This window comes from Plodia interpunctella, chromosome 4 (genome assembly GCF_027563975.2).
Source record: "Plodia interpunctella isolate USDA-ARS_2022_Savannah chromosome 4, ilPloInte3.2, whole genome shotgun sequence".
Taxonomy (NCBI): domain Eukaryota; kingdom Metazoa; phylum Arthropoda; class Insecta; order Lepidoptera; family Pyralidae; genus Plodia; species Plodia interpunctella.
In genome coordinates this window covers 4,233,753-4,252,397 of record NC_071297.1, presented here as the reverse complement: position 1 = coordinate 4,252,397, position 18,645 = coordinate 4,233,753, and the positions used below count along the sequence as shown (strand labels likewise).

Genomic DNA, 18,645 nt, shown 5'->3' with positions numbered 1-18,645 from the left:
TAACTATACATAAGAGTCGTATCCTTAGTTTTTGTGTCATGATTTTACCAAGCTTATATTGAACCTTCATTTTTATCCCAATGTCGGCAATAACAACATAGATATAATAAAAATAAGGCATCCGCCATTCAAAATACACAATCGCTAGGTGAAATAGTAGCCAATATGTATGAAACCACAACCGATGGCACTAAAATATTTCCGCACCGGATTGGATCATCAGCATTTTATTGAAATGACTACCACGAAGTATATGCGAAATTGATAACTTTCACATGTTTACATTCACACAAGTAAGATGCGACCAATCACGCGTGTTTGTAAAATAAAACAATCGACACATGAAGCAACTGTCGTTACTATATTTTATACGTTTTCAGACAGAAAATGAATGTTTTATTGAGAGATTTTGTGATGTACGCAACGTTCATGTTTTACTTGTGTGATAAATATTAGCTACTATTTGTCTCAGGTAATATGTATGTTTGTACGGATAATGTCGTCGTATTTTCATATCGATCCTTGCCATTCTCTCTCGCAATCGCACCTCAATTATTCTCGGCAACCTTGTTTACTGGTGTTTGATTCACATCGTGCTGACTGTTATGAGTTGGACATTGTATCAATGCAAAAACATCCACTGGCTTGCTCTTTTTAATAATACCTTTTTTAACAGGTCATTAGGGTTTTATACTCTCTAATGCAATTTTCTGTTATCACCACGACCATCATCACAACTAAATTAAAATACAAGTAAGAAAGAACGAGAAGGGAGGTGCATATGTAACGAATATCGCAAAACATACAAACAACAAGTAAACTGGAGCTTAATGATTACACGCGAGGCGATTACATAAGGTTGTTACAGAATACGGTGACGCAACATGCGGTATAGTGTACACAAGTAATACCTTGGTGATGCTGAGATGAGGGCGTGCCTTGGTGCTGGAAGCTGGCATACATGCCCTGCTGAGCGGCCACCGACACGTGGCCGCCGCCGCCCGCCGCGCCGCTCACCGCCATGTGCTGCGCCGCTGACACCTGCACAGAAAATATTGACATTACAAAATTATACCACTGAGTACGGACATTAGAGAATAGGAGAGATAAGACGTTTAGCCACCTTATAAAACACGACAACTTTGCAAATATATAGTGCAAACCTCTATACAGAACACTCTGTTTATGAACAGGTGGTAACCGATTGTAGACATCTGCCCCACAATCGCGCAAATAAATTCAGCTGGATTGTAATTGAACCTCTACAAGTTACGCTACGTCTTTCCGCTCTTCGGTATCGCGAAAATAGTTGGCAGACTCTAGAATCAAAACTAAATCGTAAACCAACATTGCTGCTGTAAATATACCTATCAAGTTTAGAAACAAAGCAACAAGTTTTAAAACCGAAACGGTAAAAAATGCCTGAACGATCAAGGATCTATTGCGATCCAACTGAAGTTATTAGCTCGATTATCATTAGCAACTGATCGTCTCCGGCAGCAAGAAGAATTATGCAAAAATTACATCATTCAGCTAAAATTAGCAGAGATTCCTTCCTATATCTACATCGATTCTATCTACCCGTGCGTTGAATATTGCTATAACAATCTGCAAGACTCCATGATGTATGACTCGACACATCAATCTAAACTATGTAAAATGTACGTACAACGAAACCGGTTCGCAGACAATCTCTTTCTACACATTTTGCATGCAGTTTTTCTATGGTTTCGTATGACATTTATCACTGTATATAACCTTGTATTAAATAGAGTTTCAAATGGAAGAATGCAAGTGCTCTTATTGTTCATATTCGTGCACGCATATCTGAAACGTAATCATAATAAACAATCTGAATAGATCATAATAAATGTCTCATACTTTATCTCCTTTCTGATTGTTTGCTTTCGCTAAATGTTCATCAGTGTTATTTTTGTAAGTAATATTACCTAATTAGCACTAACCATCGGAATCTTTTGTTATTCCAAATACAAAATCCCAGTTCGTCTAAAACCAGTTATTGCGAACCGAATAATTTTACGTTATTAGATAATTTGTATTTGTGGTGTTTCACACATATGACTTAACTAGGTATTGAAATGTATGCAAATGTATTCTCGCAATGGCAATAATTTCATTAAATATTTTTGCAATATTTTATTATGTATATCACAATTTTACAATCATGTTTCAATCTAATTGTTTCAGACTATAATGTATAGGTATAGACGCTATTTTTAGCTTCGACCAAACACAGGCACACATACACAGAATATTCAAAGGTTGATAAGTACAGGCGTCCTTAAATCGCGTGCTGTTTCTGTAGCGTATCTGAACAGAAAGGATAATTATATATATATATATTAGAAAGGATAATAATTTAAATACTAATAGGATCATTCTAAAAGTACCTGAAAGATATTTTTTATATTATTAACAAAAAAGCAACTAAATAAAAGTCTGCCTCTTGGATAGTCATTGGTACGATAAACAACTGAAAAACAATAAGACATATATCAAGTTCTACACATTCTTAACTTAAACCAGCAAATCGGAGAAATTATTATGATTTTCAGAAATATTATTGAAATTTTCGAATCACCATGCGTTTATGGGATAAGACAGATTTAGGGCATGAGAAGATATTGCACCAGATTCATAGCCGATACACAAAGTTATGAGCGCAGGCCCTTATAGCCGATGAGGTGCCTAAAACCTGTTCGAAGAGCGGGCGCTCCGCGCGCCTCCTGGGCTCCGTCCGGTTCACCCGCGATTTTTGTTGTTCTCCGTCAATACAAGTGGAATATGCGTGCTAGGCCGCTAAACCGCATTGTGAAGCCAGACGGCCTAACGGCACCTCTGTTATCTGGTCGCGCATCACTTTTTCAAATGATCCGAGGATTGGCAGCGCAGGTAGGAAATGTACCCGAGAAATTAGAGGATTATTTTATACTATACCGATTTAACTTTGCTTCAATTTGAGAACGCCATACGAAGGTTTATGATGATTAAATTTATTAATAAACTTACAATTTTAAAAATTATTGTTATGATGGAATGGACCCTATCAAATATCTCCCATTAGAAAGTGGTTTCCTCCCATATTGCATCAACTGTAATCAGTTGATATAATATAATGATGTTGATGAAATACTCATACCATTTTTAGACTTCATGGAATGGTAATCCATTCCGTGAAATCTAAAATAGTATGAACAGGTATGACACACTGTAGTGTAGAATCAGAAATCAACGTGCGAACGAATACGCGTGCCATAAGTACATGTAATTGCTGGGCCTAATGCGCCGCTACAGGTAATAGCCGCGAAGTTACAATGAATTTGAGTACAACAAGTATGAATCGGATGTCACGTTGCCATGCATGGACATCTATACCGTGGTAATAACGGCGAATTTGCAATATAATTTGGGTAGGGTGATGTGCTGTACTTTGATTTGATATTGTTCGTTATATCATAATCAACATACATACAGTGAGCTACCAAGAACGATATACCTACATATAATTGGAATCGAAGAGTTTTAGTTACAAATGATATAGTCTATGTATAAATTTACCTAACAAGTAAAGCGATATTGCGGCACAAGAAATCGACCGTAACCAAGCCACCCCTGCCACACCCGATGGCATTTGAATATGAACGTCTAGAGACCTAAAAATCTTATTACTACATAGGATCTATAAAATTATTGTTTTATTTCATTATATAAATAAGTACTAAATAAGCAAAGAAACATGCATAAGGCCTAACTTGCGAAATATGATGAGAATGTCAGCAAGTCCTGTGCAACACCGGGGCATATAACCGCATCTAACTTTGCGCAATTTACTAAAGAAATCTCTAGGTCTACAGTATTGATTTAATTCAAATTGTGACGTAGACGGGTCCTGGCATTAGTTTAGCCCCCCGCGAACAGACACAAATAGCACATCGTCCCACGTACAAGCGTCACGCCGCCTACTTCCACGTCACGGAAACTGGTGTCAAAGGTAATGGAACCAAAATAAAGTTAAACTTTACGCAGTAATAACGACTTGTTGCTGAGCTAAGTTGTTATGTAACGAAAACGCTCTATGTAACAATAAGAGAACCATTTTTCTACCGGAAATTATGTCAAGGAAAAGAGCGGTGAAGGTTTTATTCCGCTGGTGTTGTAAAACACTATTCTTGTTTTTAATCAGCGACGTGACTTGCATCTAAATAGTAAACTAGTTCAAAATTTAAAGCCATCTTAAATAGGAGTTACTCAAATATAGTTTTTTAACGATACTATGATAATGAAGATTAAATATAAATATATTATATATAAATATGATAAAACAAACTTTTCCCTAAAAACCTATTGAAGGATTTTGAGGAAAAAGTTTGCTGTGTAACTTTTTAATAACTGTATCATGGAGACGCGCCGAATGAAAGGGACACGTGGTGTGGTAACAGGAAACAATCGGGCGGCGAGCACTCTTTTTATTCCATTCTAATGTCATCGGCCGTGTCACCCTGCCTGCCCCTGCCTCCTACACCGAGATTAGAACACACTATGCCATATGATTAACATTTATTGCTCTAGACAAATTTGTATATCGCTGGGATTAAAGTTTCTTGAAGCCAACCGTGATTTTTAGGGAATATAAAATTATAAAAAATATGTATACATACATATGTCACACGTAACATATATCGAAGAAAAATGCTTCCAACAATAAGAATAAAAAAGAAACTTGGAAAAGGGACATAAGTCTTTTGAAAATGCCTGTGAGTGTCTTTTGAAAGTGTAATACTTTAATATCGCTGCAACTAACACAAACAGGTATGATAAGTACGTCAGAGTACGTATTTGGTTAATTTTAATAATCTTATCTAAATGATAATTTGGCTTCGGACAACACGTAAAGCGTAACCACGCGTAATTTTAGTGGTAGGCTATATGTGTCATGTCCAACCATTTTATACTTTTTGCTGTGCCCTTGTCCCATCGCGGTTTTAATAAATTCCAACATGTGGCACAGCAGATCACACATGTATGTTCGCAGAGCTCGGTACGTGTTCGCACGTGTTTCAATAAACTGCGTATAATACATAAGTATAAGAACAAGCAACTACAAATCCGAAGATCAAGATTAGCAGAGAGGCTTATAAAAAGTGAATATAAATAATTAAATGTGAGTAACAACGAATTAATATAAGAACATCCTGCGATAAATTTTTACACCAGATAGACGTGACGGGAAATATCAACCGCAACAAATATTCGAATATATCTGATAGAGATAACTGCTTAGCTTTTATAAAAATAAACTATAAAAAACATAAACGTTCGTAATTTAAATTTTAAAACTTTATTTTAATAACAATGAACCCGTTCTGAATAGTGTGTCGTAGAAGGAGACGACCATGCAGAGACATCGCAGTCGAAGCCCTTTGCCAGACCCTCAGTGGGCGGGCAGCGCGCGCACTCTCGCCCCGGTCGATACTACCCCAGACTCCCATGTTTTTTATGTCCTTTCGCGTCACGAATTGCCCAATAAAGAAGACTCCGATTACTAAACTCAATTTCCTAAGTAATTTATGGGATGAAAATTAACGATATAACTACCTGCGACGTTGAATTTGGTGGCTAGATCACAATATAAATACGCAAATACTTTTGAAACAACATAAAGTTCGCAGGCATATTCAATAAGAAAACTTTTGGTATATGATAGCCCTGATACTTTTATTGCATTTTGCACTATATATAAATCGTTGTGTCCTTCTTTAATCAGACCAGACCTTAATCCTTAATAAAATTCGATAAATATTATGTAATTATATTAATATCATCATTATTGTAGAAGACATATTTGTAAACAACGTAATTACCTACTTATAGCGTTGTTACTACGAGTACATGTATCGATAATACCATACATGCTTAAAGTGCGTAAGAAGTCAATTTTCATAAATTAACGCCTTCGAGGATGAATGGCGAGCGACTATTCTCAGATCAACTATTCATTGAGAACGTATATACAAGAATTTTTATTTACCTGTAGATTGTGGTGCGGTTGAGACAGGTGCATCTGCTGTTGCTGGGACATGTGTAGGTGGTCGATGCCGGGAGGCGCAGGCCGCGGCCTATAGCCGCCGTAGCCGCGGTAGCGCGCCCAGTCGCCGCCGGCCGCCTGCTGGTGCTGCTCCGCCATGTGCTTCAGCGTCTGCGCCGCCGGCGACATCTCTCCGCCACCGTACGCTCGCGGCGCTCCCTCGTTTTCAGGCTCCAAGCCTAACCCACCGCCGCCATTCAATTTACTTCCATCCAAATCGAAATCTTTCATGAACTCCGAGTAGCCCGAAATCTCCGTGATCAAATGCTCGAACGCATCGTCGCCCTCATCCTCACCGATCAGGTCGGCCAAGCTCGAAAATGCTGATGCGGCGTCCCTTTCTAGAGCGGCCGCGCACTCGTCGAGGCCGACGAATTCGTCATCGGCCACCTCGGATTTACATTCAGCTTTGCATTCTCGTTCGCAATCCAAGGGGGAAGGAGCTCTTGGCGGTGGCTGCTGAGGCGGAGGGGAATTGGAAGTCTTCACAGCGTTCGCCAACGCCTTCACGGTGACGTTGGTGGAAATTTGTTGCGGATGCGAATCGGCTGCCGATGTGGTGAACTCCAGCTGCTGGACTATCTCCACTGAGAACTTGGTGAGAGCTTCCGTGCCACCGCTGCCTCCTCCGCCGCATTGTATTTTTGCTGGAGGCTCGTAGTCGCCGCAGCCGAACTTTTGTTGCTGTAACAATATATTGAATTATAATATTTGATGGGTATGGGTCTGATCTAGAGAGAGAGATGGTTTATGCCTAGGCAAAAACGTTTCTGCCCAAATGGGCTCTGCGCCATAGTCTAGTGGAACCCACGTGAACGGTTAATATCCGGCCAGTGCGAGCTTCCCTTCCGTTTAGAAATTAACTTAGCCATAACTACGTCAGCTAAACTGCTTTCAGATAGAGTGTATTAGAATACTACATGCATGTAGTACCTATAGTAGACTAATATGCTTTTTAAAAATAAGTATAACTGTACGACATGCTATAAGAAAACTTGTAAAGATTTCTGATTCAGAAGATTGCATTTTGCATTGATGGCATTGAAGAACTTTAAGTTGATATCTCTTGTATAATGTCGCGTGACCTTGCTTGATTCCAAGTAGGAAAATTAATTGATGTCGGCATCACGTGTGGTCACATAATGCCTAACATAATGACTAGAAATATCACGTGCGCCATTGATTCTGTATTGTCAACAACTTGATGGATTGAAAACAGGAAAAGCATTCCAACTACTAACAAAACAATCGGGCAAGTGGAACAAATTTGCAAGACGGTTAAGATAGAAGAGTCTTTGATTGGCTTTGTTGAATCTTACTAATATCATACGAATATCAATGCGAAGGTTTATGAGGATATGTGTATGTGTGTTTGTTTGTTACTCTTTCACGCAAAGTTTACTGCACCGATTTTTATTAAATTTAGTACGAGTGTAGAATATAGCCTGGAATAACTCATAGGGTACTTTTTATCCCGAAAATCCCACGGGACCGGGGCGCACCTAGTAAAATATATAGGAAAAAGCACACAGATTGAGGTAGCAGGCCAGGGATCAAACTCGGGACCACCACCGGTGTGGCGTGATGACCAGAGGTAGTCAATGTTAATCATAGCATTTTAGGAATTACTAAATAAGATAAAAAAAAAAACAAAACCTTTTACGGTTGAACATACGGTTATATATTTATGGTTCGTAATCGAATTTCCTGTTTATATTTCACAATATTTTTAATACATAGAACAACATAAAGATTAGTCATATATATTCCAAATTATGTCAAACATAAATAGGACGACAATGACAAGTTATATCTCTACTTAGAAGTTGTTGGAACGGGAACAATAAAATAAAATGGTCAGATATTCATACGTAATGCATTCTAGTGCGTATAACATGCAAAACAACGCATAACGTGCGCATGACCGTCAATCACCTTTAGCAAAAACTCAGTAGAGAAGGTGATTAGTTTGTTGTTACTAGGTAAATAAATGTCAGATAATTCATATGTAATAATATCTAACTAGTTCCTAATAAATCTATATGTTTATATGAGAAAATTCCTTCATTCTACTCCGAGTTTACTCGTTTCTAACTAAATTCCATTACTTTTAAGATTTGCATTTAATTTCAGTTATCACCGACAGAATTTTAAGCAATCCTTAAAATATAGTAATCTATTCTGAAAATAAAATTGCTGATTTTCCCGAAGCTAGAAATGTTCGCAACATTTGACATATGTAATAGTCACTCGTAGGAATTAATTTACAGCGCGTTTTCTTTTCTTTGGCACTATGCTAGTACACTCACGCAAATCTTTAAGCCATGGTAATAGTGGCAAATAAATTTGCTGTTAACTATACAAGTACGAAGATTGAAAAGAACGCAGGCGGAGGTCGCACGGTGAGCGGCGGCGCAGGCGCATTGGTGGCGGCAGCGAGACAATGCGAGGCGTTCGTTGTGAAATCTTGCAGTTTGCACAATCTCTGCGCGCCCTATCGCTATCGCAAACCATTTCAAATGCCTGAGTTATGAAGTACTTATTCATTGCAGTCACTGAACTTGACAAACTAATGTAAAAATCGTTCAGAACTTCCTAACTACAAACATCTGAATAAATTAATAGGACACAGGAAAGGAAGTGTTATCCCTGGTCAACTACTACGGACCTTTCAATAGACCAGTAGACAGAAAGTGGGGTATTCTGCCTCCCACTCAATTTCAGCCATAGTCCCTACTCTTATACATTAGCTAGCCATAGAGGTATATGTTAATATGAGTATGTTTCAATTATATGTAACTAGATGCGCCCCGGGGCTCCCGTAAGAATTTCAGGACAACAAGTACCTTATTCCTGTTTATTTTCTAGCCATGTACCAAATTGCATCAACCGGTTTTGTTTCATTTCTTAACAAAAACTTACTTTCGCATTTATAATATTAGTTGGGAAGTTGGGATGTCATAAAAGTAGAAGGCATGCTCTGATATATGATCTAACAGTATGACTCGTCGTCCAGCGGCAAAATCAATCTACATTATAATAGCTTCTGAGTTATCGCTATAGCCAGCCACTGACACGAAAAGAAGTTAGAAGATGGTTACAATAGGATATTGGATAGCTGGGCTGGCGTTAGACTACAGAAAAATGTTAGTACACAAACTCGCTACGACGAGAGAGCATCTGACTAATATTATATACGCGAAAGTATTTTTATTTGTTTGATACCTCTTCGCAGTCTATCTACTCAACCAATTTTCTTGAAATTTTGCATATAGGGTAATTTGAAGTAAGGAGAAGGACATAGGGTAATGTAATGAAAGGTATTTCATCCCGGAAAAATAACTGTTCCCGTGGGAAAAAAAAAACGCAGGCGAAGCCGTGGGCAACAGCTAATCTGATAGTTGAGAAAATTACTTTTCCTTTGTAACAAGCAAGTATACGCGATATGATAACATAGAACAATAGAAATAGTAAATGAATAAAATCGTCGCGTGCGCAGTAATCTGTATCAAGACTAGAGAGAGCCCTGGCATCGGGCGTGAGGCACGGGAGACGAGAGGGTCAACTCAATTGACGTCGGCGCATCCGGTGCGGCGGCGCGGGCGTACTGCCACACGTGTACTACCTAATTACATTATACACTTACAATTAACTAGCCCATAGAATAGATTGATGTCTTGTTACAATTAAAATATTTTAATTTGGCCGTATAGAAATGTAAACTGGACATTATATTTTTTTGTTTGAATCTGTGTCGTTATTTTTGTTCTTAGATATGCGAATTACTAGTATTTGTTGAATTATTGAAGTTTACTTATGTTATAACATGAATTAAAATTATTTATTTACTGAATTAAAAAAAAAACAAGTTTTCTAATTACCATATAGTACACGCCCTCGTACACAAATTAACACCGAATAGTAGACGAGGGCTGTCATCATCTGTCTGTCGATGGCTGTCATGTGCTCTAGCACACAAGTAACGCGATGTCGCCTAATGAATTTATCAATCAAATAAGATTATTTTATATTATAGTGAAATTGTTATATCTCGTGTAAAAATTGCTGCCATATGTCAAGTCAATATAAAATAAAGTCAGGCAAGGGAAGTGAACTATGTTATGCCGTGCAATGCAACACGTGCACCGGTGCACACATCTCACCGACACGTGACGTAGAACAAATGGATGTTTTCTTGCCACTTGTGATTGCTGCAATAATTGCACAGACACTTCCGGTAACTCACTCGACAGAACCGCAATCCAACCCAACTTAGTTCTTGTACTATTTTTTCATTCAATAATAAGTTGAAATCTTTAACCAGCTACGTGAGAGTAGCTAATTAAAAATAAAACAGTCAAGTGCGAGTTGGACACGCGCACCGAGGGTTTCGTACACATTTGTAAGTCCGTACTAGCACACAATAGGCAGCGACCTCGCTCATCTTCCTTATTTACAGATTCTTCGCTTAATTTGCGAGTACTTCGAGTCACTTCGAGTACGTTAATGTCCCTAATGCATGATTAGGATAAGCATGGTCATAATAAGCACGTCATAAGCATAAGTCGTAACGTCATAAGCACGTCGAGAGCCGATCCTGGGAGGTCACCAGGAGAGAACTCCTCAATGGTTTACTGCTCGGTCGGACATGACTATTTTATCACGTGTTGAATGCAAATGATTCGACAGTAAAAAACGACGTTCCAGGCAAAGAGCCATTTATTGAGATAAATGTTATTGATTTGGAACCTATAAAGTTATAAAATGTGTAAAAGGATGTTTGTTTATTAAAAAAGTTAAAAAATGTTTTTTTTTTCGGTCAACGTCAGGCTCGTCCCAGGTACCACTTTATCAAATACATGTCATTACATACTCTTAACCACTGAGCCAGCGAACGTTTAGTGCCAGGCAGTAGTCGTAGTATGTTAGACAAGTGCATTATTTATTGCACATTATTGTGCGTAAACGTTGCAAGTTGCACTTCAATCGCAGTCGCTCGCTCGTTGGACACTTTCTATTGGATATATACTACCAATTGCCAATTATATTATACAACACACAACATTTTCGTATTTTACTTTACTACGTATTGCTTCGTAGGTACTTTCACCTCAATCCAATGGAATTAAGAGATATTGAAGAATATCCCTTCGATCTGACTTTTGTAGAATCTCGATTGTTGAACGTTGAGGCAAATACATGCATAAAAGATGACGAACTAGAAGAAAATTCAAATAAAATATCTAAATCAATATCTGCTTTGGTATCACAGACTGCATACCAAATACAACAACAAAATATGCTCAGGCACAAAAATCATGATAATACCGGAGGCATATCCCCGTTGACCTAATCAATGTGACATCACTCTGGAATACATTTTTAGACGGTAATTGGATAATAGAAGAATAGATAGAAGGGCTCGCTCGACGTCACTGGCACGTGGCGAAATTGGGGACAATTATTATTTTCTAATTTTCTCATTAAAGTATAATCACAATTACATTCCTGTGACGTATTGGTCCTAACCACCTACCACGTGCACGCTGCTGTGGACGCCGCTGATGGCCGGCAGGTCGGGTTTGCGGTCGCTTTTCTTGGCGTGCCGCTTGGCTTTCCCCTCCAGGAACCGCTTCTGCAATGCGCTCGTCTCCAAGTTCTGCTGTTCGCAGGCGCCGGTGAACGACTGGTCGAACCTTGGAACACACTCAGACTGCCGTCGACGGTATGTTTCTATTCTCCGCCTGCAACAAAGAGATGAAAATAAGTTTTTTAAGCAAAATACACATCTAATGGAAGTTTCACTTCGGTCACCAGAATTCTTAACATTGCATGAGATATGAGGTGGCCTAGCTTGTGACGCGATGTACCAATTAAGAGTAATTTTTACAAGCTTTTGTTGAGGTTGCAATGTATCAAAAAATACCATTTTGTAAATAAGTAACACATTGAACACCAAAGACCACTTGAGATTGGCTAGGGTACTTATATTACTGCGGAAAGAGTCAAAATTAAGAGAAGAAGAGCCCAAATTGCGCAGACCCATCATCAACACAACAAACTCTTGCAGCCGAATAACAATGCGTGTCTAAAACTAATAAGTTAATCTAACATCGTAATGTACTCAGACAAGTACCTACATAGGTAACAAACAACTGTTTCAACCGCTGATGTTCAGTCAGCCGCGACTCCCGAGCGGTCACCTTGAGCAAATGCTAATACAAACACTGTCTGGTAGTATCTACTAGCTAGTACATTAAAAATCATTACTACTATTACCGATTTTCATTTATTCAACAATATCAAGTATAGGTAGGTATTACATATAATATGGAATTATAAAGGTAAGTAACACGAGAAATCACAGAATTGGTCGCGTCATCAGTCTTGCATAATAATTAATGCTGTTTAGGTGATAATGAATGATGCTGCAACGTAATACGAGAAAATAGCTACATTTTTATGGAATTTTTCACTTGTTCCCTGACTTAAGATTGTATAAAACAAAATAAATCGCAACAGAAACGGATACTACGTAACAGAAAGAAAAGTCTCCACGAAGTACAAACGCAGGTATCAGTACCCTGATGGACCCCTATGCCTACGGTAATCAGTGAATTTGTTATGAATTTCAGTAGGTTGATGTGCTTTCGACTATACACTATTAGGCAAAATCATTTAGTGTGGTATCAAACTGTCAAACAGTATCCAACCGTACGTTTACTTATGAAGTAACCTACTTAATTACCATCGGATACGATTATTATTTACATAAGTAGGAGCCGGTCACGTCACGCTTGATAAAGAGCAACATTAATATCGCCAAAGCGATATGAATCAACAGTCTTTAATAATCTAAGGAATTAAAGGAATCAACAAACAAAATACTTCTCTCTAAAAAGAAATACTATTTTCAGAATGTTTTCACAAAATTAGTCTTCATTTTCAATGATTCTCATTATTATTTATTTATATATCTTTTCAATGAGCGAGCCCCGTCCCCCGTCTCCTATCGTGGTACCTAGTGTAAGAATACCTACTTTATACTAGTACTACCTATTTAGTATTTCTCAGTAGCGCCCCGTCCTGGTTTCGCCCAGATAAAATCATAATATTTTATACACTTCAACCTTTCTAAGGAATCACACTATTTAAAAAAAAATCATCAAAATCCGTTGCGTAGTTTAAATATCTAAAGAAGCATTATAATAGTTACAAACAGAGATCGGGAAGCAATTTTATTTTATACTATGTAGTGATAGTGATGGTCACCAATTCGGTAAAAATATACAATTACCTATGTTACTATTAAATATCTCAATGTAGTAGTATCAAACATGGTTTGAAACTTTTCTGCTCTATTTTTAATAACTTCAGGTAATCACATATGGATATGCATTCGTTTCTGCCTGTTTCAAATTAGTCATATAACTGTACGATTATATCTTAGCAGACAGTCGAATGCCGTACAACGCGCCCCGACCACGACCGGGTAAATCATGCGGTTGTACTCAGGTACAACCAGTAAAACATGGGTTTTACAAAACAACAATGAGTTCATCATGGAAATAGTGTATAGTCCCATGACTATACACTATTTCCATGATGACCTCATTGTTATTTTGTTAAAGTTAACTTGAGCTACCCATGGACCAAATGCCGGTGGATGGGTTGTATCGAATAGATACATTGGTATGTACCAATAGGTACATAGTATGTGAGTACAAGGCAATCATTAGAATTGTCTAATGTTTGCCTTGTACTCACATACTGGACAAGGCTGAAAGGTTTGATATACATATATACTGGCCCAACGAATTCGCAATTATTGGCCACCATCACCAAATGTCTTTTTCCTTTTAGAGTATGAAACCTTCACAGTAAAAGTAGTAATTCGTTTTGCTAATCCTAATCTCACCACAGATGCGTGAAATGTCTAGTCAAGATTTTATGAGAGTTCGTTACATTTCAATATTTATTTGAGTACATACAAAAATAAAATACCAGTAAATAGATTGACCGTTTTTCCGTGCACCGTACTTCGGTGCACTTTTCCTTAGGAGTGTATTAATACAAGAGCTGCACTCAATCCGCCCTCCTCCGCCATCCGAGGCTAATTACGTGCTCCCTACCAAGTACCAATGCACCACTATATGCACTTTCTCCATATTAGACGGAAAAACCTAGAGAGGTTTTGTTGAAGATTCAATCTGAATATTTTTTACTTATATATGTTTGAGTTAGATACTGTATGTTTCTAGTTTTGTTAAGTTCCGTCAATTTAGAAAGGAAAAGAAACTGCGACAAGTATAGTTTTAAAAAATCCTTTTTGATAACAAGCTTTATTGGCAGGAAATGTTTATCTGGGAGTAGTCCTTGACGTCCAATCCAAGGCAATTCAAACGAGCCAAAATCGATAATACCATGCGTAGGGTTGGGACGAGCTTTGCTTGTACCTTGATCATCAGATCAGCTCGGCCTGTGTTGTGGAAAAAGATGTTGACACCAGATCAATAGAACAGCATGCACATAATGGACTGTGTAATGAGATTTTATAAGATGTACCTTACTACCACTTTAGTGTCTAGAATCCTAAACATTGCAAGAGATGGATGGTGGCCTTACCTATTGCTAGGCTTATTCGTAGCTTGTAAGTCTTGTAACATGACAGTTTCATACAAAACATTTGAAAGAATAAGTGGTATACCTTGAACTACTCATATATCCCTATATAGAATAACATCCTGGTAATTTTATACTTACATTATTTTGTCTAGGTATAACTAATTAATAAGTGTTCTTCCTAGCTTTATTTGATTTGGTTTCAGTTTTTCCAGCTCTTGACTACCTCAAGCATTGGATATTGTTTAGCGGATTAGCAGCATGGCATGGAAATTTTTACTTCAATAAAATCTAGGGATGGATGAAGAGAAGATAACATTTACAAACTGAGATAGACACTTGAAATTAATAGGCGAAAGTGAAAATTAATGAGAGCTTGAAAAACTGAAATCAAATCAAATAAAGCTAGGAAGAACACGTATTAATTAGTGATACCTAGACAAAATAATGTTAGTATAAAATTCACTTCAAATCGAGAATCAATACTCGCTTGAATGAAATACACTACCTACCTATGTGCTGGAAATTATCATCTCATTGTTAGGCAAAGAAAATAACTGCGCGACTACGTCACGCACGCTACAGATAAGGTAGCTGACGATAAACTTTATCGTGTTCGTAGCAAGTATGTAATACACAAAAATGGCTTTCCTCCTGTTTTATATGACTCTACTATCGAAATCGATCAAATTACAATTTGATCGATTTCGATAGTAGAGTTAGTAGTTAGATGCATTTATTTACATATAGTTTGTGCAATTAGTGTTACTTAAACAAATATGAGAGGACCCCTCCTACAGACAATGATTCTCGTTACGACTGAATAGACCAAATGACAATTTGAACATAAAGTTTCAATTAAAATTTTATTTAAGTAGGTATACATACTCATACTCTAAAATTTTGAGGACATCAGTAATGTAGTCGGCTATTGAAGGCAGGCAGGCACGCAAAGGCGGCACCAGCGTCCCGTGCAGTGTAAACTCGTAGGTGTTTTTGTTTAGTTCATTGACCAGCCGCCTGTTGTCGCGCTACGCAAACAACGCCTTTGATAAGTCCCGATTATATGTCACGCTATGTCACTGACACCTCTACCTAAACTATACCCCTCCAGATGATTCCCCACGATAACTGTCCAACGAGTAATTCAACCGAATCAGAACGCGCAACCTGCACTTGATAATTGTAGCATTCGAATATGATCACTTTATTATCGGTCAGTCTATCGAGATTACTTTTCTCATGAACATAGGTTGATATCTCTATGTGTATTAATTTCTTCTGATCAACTAACCTAGTACGCGGAATCTTGGAGCTTCAACAAAAATCAACGTAATCAAAATAAGGCATGACTAGCTAGCAATTTTACAACCATTTGACAAGATAAGAAGCAACATTTATATATCTTTTTCGACAAGATCTACGTAATATTGATTTATACTCCATTCTTACAAGTCCTAAAATATAAACAATATTAACAATATTTCAATAAGTTTATTATTCTAAAGTTAAACATGAATTATCTATGAAAGTGATATATATACGAGAAGTCAGTCTATTTTAATTGATTGGTAATTGTTGTAAAATCGTAAAAAGACATGGTAAAGATCGTTTGCATAATAAGACTTGTAAGAAAAAACGGTCGTGTAAAACGTGTGAGATAGATCATAATCGACACAAATTATAATATTCGATGATCAAGTAAAAACCAGTACGAATTGAACTCGCGCATCGAAGGTTCCGTAAATTTTGTGGTTTTATGTTTTGTATAGTTTTAGTTTTACTCTTAACATGTTCTGTTAGACAATGCATCTTGGCAAATGTCGTGATTCTTCATCAACTTGAAGTACCCAATAAATATGTTTTGGTTTACCCATGTAATAGCAAAATATGCGTCGATCTTTAGATTGTGTTGACATACAAAATTCATTGGATTCATTCACAGCTAAAAGAGGCTGGCCATGTACCGATGCAAATTATCTGATGCGAATTTTAACTTTATACTTCTAAGCGTTCTTGAGAAAAAGGGTCTGACAAAGGACGGCAAATGAAGTAATCCTACAAGAGTTCAGTTTTTACCTTTTGAGGTGTCGACCTCTAGAAATTATACTGTTTCCGCATTCTTAATAAATTGGGTGTTGAGAAGAGAAATTGCGGAAATAATAAACTACATTCGCTGCTTTGTAGTTAAAACACTATCTTAAGAAACGGGCGACATTCCGTTTACAGTTTTGGACCATTTTCACGTGAGAGGACATTTAGATCTTATCTCAATACCACTATTTACAGCTTTCTCCACAACCAACATGCATGATTATGTGAGCAAACCACATTGCATTTCAAGAGAAAATTATGAGACGATTTTGGCGGGAAATTGAAAAACATAGTAATGAAATCGTTCCGATTTGTTTTCCATTAAAATAACAAACATTTACCTATTAAACATTTTATTAAAACTGCAAAGTAATTATGTAGATGCTTGCTTAGAAAGGTTTCAATGTTACACCTCTGGTTATCCGTTCTGAATGCCCTTGGTGCACGTCTGTCGCGCACACAACGGTCATTCACCAAAAACCTGTCTCTTGTTTGCTCAAGTCGAGACAATATCAGTAGGTGCGCTGTGAACAACTCAGATTTATTGTTATAAATTACAAAACTGTACTATCTATTTATTATATATGCCGTATAGATTACATTGTCATTAGTAAAAAAAATATTAAGTATGAAAATTATCCCTGGTTTATACCGAGACGGCACATATGGATGAAACACTTTTCTTATGATTCTTCAATTGTTACGCGATTTTTTATCAATCAATATGCATATTTATATTTCATAGGGATAATCCTATAAATGAAACCATTAACACAAGCGGTGGCATAACTGAAACTAACTTAGGCCCCGGGTACATATAAGATCCGAGCCCCACTTTAAATAAGTTAAGCTTATCAACGTATGGAATGATGAGTAGGTAAACACAAGCCCTCCTGAAAAAAAAAAATCTGGGACCCCATCACTAAAAAATTAAAGCTTACTTTAAAACTATAATATTGGGTTTCGTATTTCAAAAGGTTAAAAGGAACCTTTATCCTATAAGGGTTCCTTTAATTTATCCTATAACTTCCTTTTCGACTGTCTTATGATATGAAGTGCGCGACGAAAACAAAACGGCCACGCCCTCGATCACCGGTCAGGCTCTTTGGGCCCACTGAGCTTGGGAGACCGCGGTGCGACATCATCTAGCCCTCCGGTAACTACGCCACTGAATACAAGGGACGGGTTAGCTCGTCTCCCTCAGCCAGCTCACCCATGCCAACAATATTATTGATCGTCGTCTCTGTTTCAACGAGTGCAATGTATGTACCTAGTATGTACGTCCGATGTAAGGATTTATTCTAATTAGTTAAGCCCAATTAAAGTCCTAATCCCCCTTAACTAATCTTTAGTATTTGCATGCATCTACCACAGATTACATATAGTAACGATACAGAGCGTCGAGTTATCGATTCTGCTACACGAAGAATGAATCGTGTCTTATATGTTTTTAAATATTAGTTCTTATTAATATGCAATAAGAAATGCTATTGAAACATGTTTTTTCCAGAATATTGAGGGTGAAATTTATACTAAATCATCTGCATATTTGGCTTTTTCTTCATAGGTAATGAATGTTTCTATTTTTTTATCACTTCACTAATATAACGTATTGGTGTATCCTGATCACTGATGAACAAGATTATGAACATTCAAATCGGCAAAGTAACAGAATGTTATTTATTGGTTTATTGTGAACCACGGCCCGGCAAACAGGGTAAGCTAGATGTGAGGTGCATTAGAAACGGAGTCAGATGTTTATGCACCGCCAACTGGGCTTCTAGTACCGTTAGCCTTAGCGCCGATATACTACATACTGTGGT

General features: G+C 37.5%; 1 protein-coding gene across 2 annotated transcripts in view; it reads right to left on the bottom strand.

Annotated features, from left to right (window-relative positions):
- The window catches only part of LOC128669119 (neurogenic protein mastermind-like), a 120,890-nt gene that overhangs the window by 5,758 nt on the left and 96,487 nt on the right, over nucleotides 1-18,645 (bottom strand). For both annotated transcript variants that reach the window (XM_053743630.1, XM_053743629.2), the window contains 3 exons: nucleotides 11,643-11,850; nucleotides 6,050-6,790; nucleotides 912-1,041 (listed from right to left, as the gene is read on the bottom strand). In XM_053743630.1, coding sequence (XP_053599605.1) covers nucleotides 912-1,041; nucleotides 6,050-6,790; nucleotides 11,643-11,850 — 1,079 coding nt within the window. The remainder of the gene's footprint in view (nucleotides 1-911; nucleotides 1,042-6,049; nucleotides 6,791-11,642; nucleotides 11,851-18,645) is intronic.